The sequence below is a fragment of the Mangifera indica genome, chromosome 7, assembly GCF_011075055.1.
Source record: "Mangifera indica cultivar Alphonso chromosome 7, CATAS_Mindica_2.1, whole genome shotgun sequence".
In the NCBI taxonomy this organism is placed as follows: domain Eukaryota; kingdom Viridiplantae; phylum Streptophyta; class Magnoliopsida; order Sapindales; family Anacardiaceae; genus Mangifera; species Mangifera indica.
The window spans coordinates 13,657,530-13,659,524 of NC_058143.1; the positions used below are offsets into that span (position 1 = coordinate 13,657,530).

Genomic DNA, 1,995 nt, shown 5'->3' on the forward strand with positions numbered 1-1,995 from the left:
ATGAGTCATTCTCTTAATAGAGAGGTCGAGGAGGATCGGTACGGTTATTTGCTAGTTGAATCGGAGCCTGATCCTTCAGATTGGTGTATTTATAGAGTCCCTCATAGTTTTCGTAGAGGAAAGGAAGAAGCCTACACTCCTCAAATAGTTTCAATAGGCCCTTTTCACTGTGATAAAAAAGAATTAAGAGACATGGACAAGCTAAAACGGAGATATGTGAATAAGTTTTTCGAACGAACTAGTAAAGAACATGAGGACGTTTTAGCCTTCATCGAAGCTCACGAGCTACAGATACGAAAGTGTTATTCAGAGACCTCTAACCTCAGGAGTCATGAGTATGTAAAGATGATTCTACGTGATGCTGTTTTTATCTTAGAGCTCCTTTTGAGGAATTATGAGGAAGTTGAAGACGACAAGTTGTTAAGGATACCAGCTGATAAACTTGCTTTAAAGGTGGACTTGCTGTTACTGGAAAATCAACTTCCATATTTCATACTTGAAAGAATATACAAGTCAATTGTCGGTAGCCCTTCCTTCATTGATATTTGTTTAAAATTCTTCAGGTCTCTGTTTTTTCATCGTGAAGTATCTAACCGCCAAAAAAGTTTCAAGCATTTCACGCATATGCTAAGATATACTCTGGTGCAACACTACCCTGCAAACGAGTTCCGTTCTGTAAACTATGAAGATGACGATTTATACCCGTTACCTTGTGCCACGAAGCTACATGAATCAGGAGTGAAATTTACACCTGTTCGATCACGGAAATTACTTGAGGTAAAATTTGGGGGAGGCGAGCTGAGAATGCCACTATTTTCAGTTCACCACCACACAGAAACTGTGCTTCGGAACATAATGGCTTTAGAGCAATGTCACAATCCACGTCATACTATCGTCTGTGATTATGTTATACTGCTAGATGCTCTTATTGCAGACAAACGGGATGCGCAGTTGCTTGTTGATGCGGGAATTATTTCCAATTCCATGGGCGACAGTAAGGCATTAGCCTCTTTGTTCAACAAACTTAGCGTGGAAATTCTTTTATATGGAGATTATTACAATTATATTTATCAGGATCTGAAGAATTACTCTAAAAATAAATACAATCGAAACATGGCAAAATTGCAGAGGTTGTATTTCGGTGATGTCTGGAAAGGTACAGCAACTATTGGAGCTTCTGTACTCTTGATACTCACTTTTCTACAAACCATAAATTCTTTCAAGCAATCGTGAATTAGTTATTTTGCATTTGAAGCTTTGTCCGTATTATTATTGATAATAAAAGCTTTCTATTTACATATTATTCATTTTTAATGTATGTTCTCTTTGATTTTTAAACCACTATTTTACTATAATCACTTTTTATGGCACGGCTTCTACTAATTTTTTATAAATGTAATACCATTCTTTTCCCTACCAAGAAAAATTTTAGGCTAAACCAATTTATGTAGGTCTTACAGTCTTAGTCTTAAGAAATAAATAGCATATTTTGATTTGATAATTGTCCTATCTGACTTTGTTGGACAAATAAACCCTTCTTTAACCCGTCATTCTAAATGTAATACCATTCTTTAACCCACCAAGAAAAATTTTAGGTTAGACCAATTTAAGTAGGTCTTATACCCTTAGTCTTAAGAAATAAATAGCATATTTTGATTTGATAATTGTCCTATTTGACTTCGTTCGACAAATAAACCCTCGGAGCAGTGATTGGACCCATAATTTGATAATCATTCTATCTAACTTCGTTGGACAAATAAACCCTCAGAGCAGTGATTGGACCCATAATCCTCAAGCAAGTCGGTCCAAGATTCTTTCACATGAGAGAGAACTCATGCTATTTGAACCCTAGCCTTCTATGAGTAACCCTTTCGCTTCACCCTCAAGCTAACCTCCGAGATCATTCTTCACATAGTTACTCTTCTCTAATACATTATGTTTCTCTGTTCACAGTTTCATTAGTAATTGAATATATTCTAAAGTGTAGAGTTTGAA

At 36.0% G+C, this 1,995-nt stretch overlaps 1 protein-coding gene across 1 annotated transcript; it reads left to right on the plus strand.

Moving 5' to 3' along the window:
- LOC123221501 (UPF0481 protein At3g47200-like) lies at positions 1 to 1,233 on the plus strand. Its single transcript, XM_044644341.1, has one exon. It carries the CDS (start codon positions 1 to 3, stop codon positions 1,231 to 1,233), a length of 1,233 nt encoding a protein of 410 aa, XP_044500276.1.
- The last annotated feature ends 762 nt before the right edge of the window (positions 1,234 to 1,995 follow it).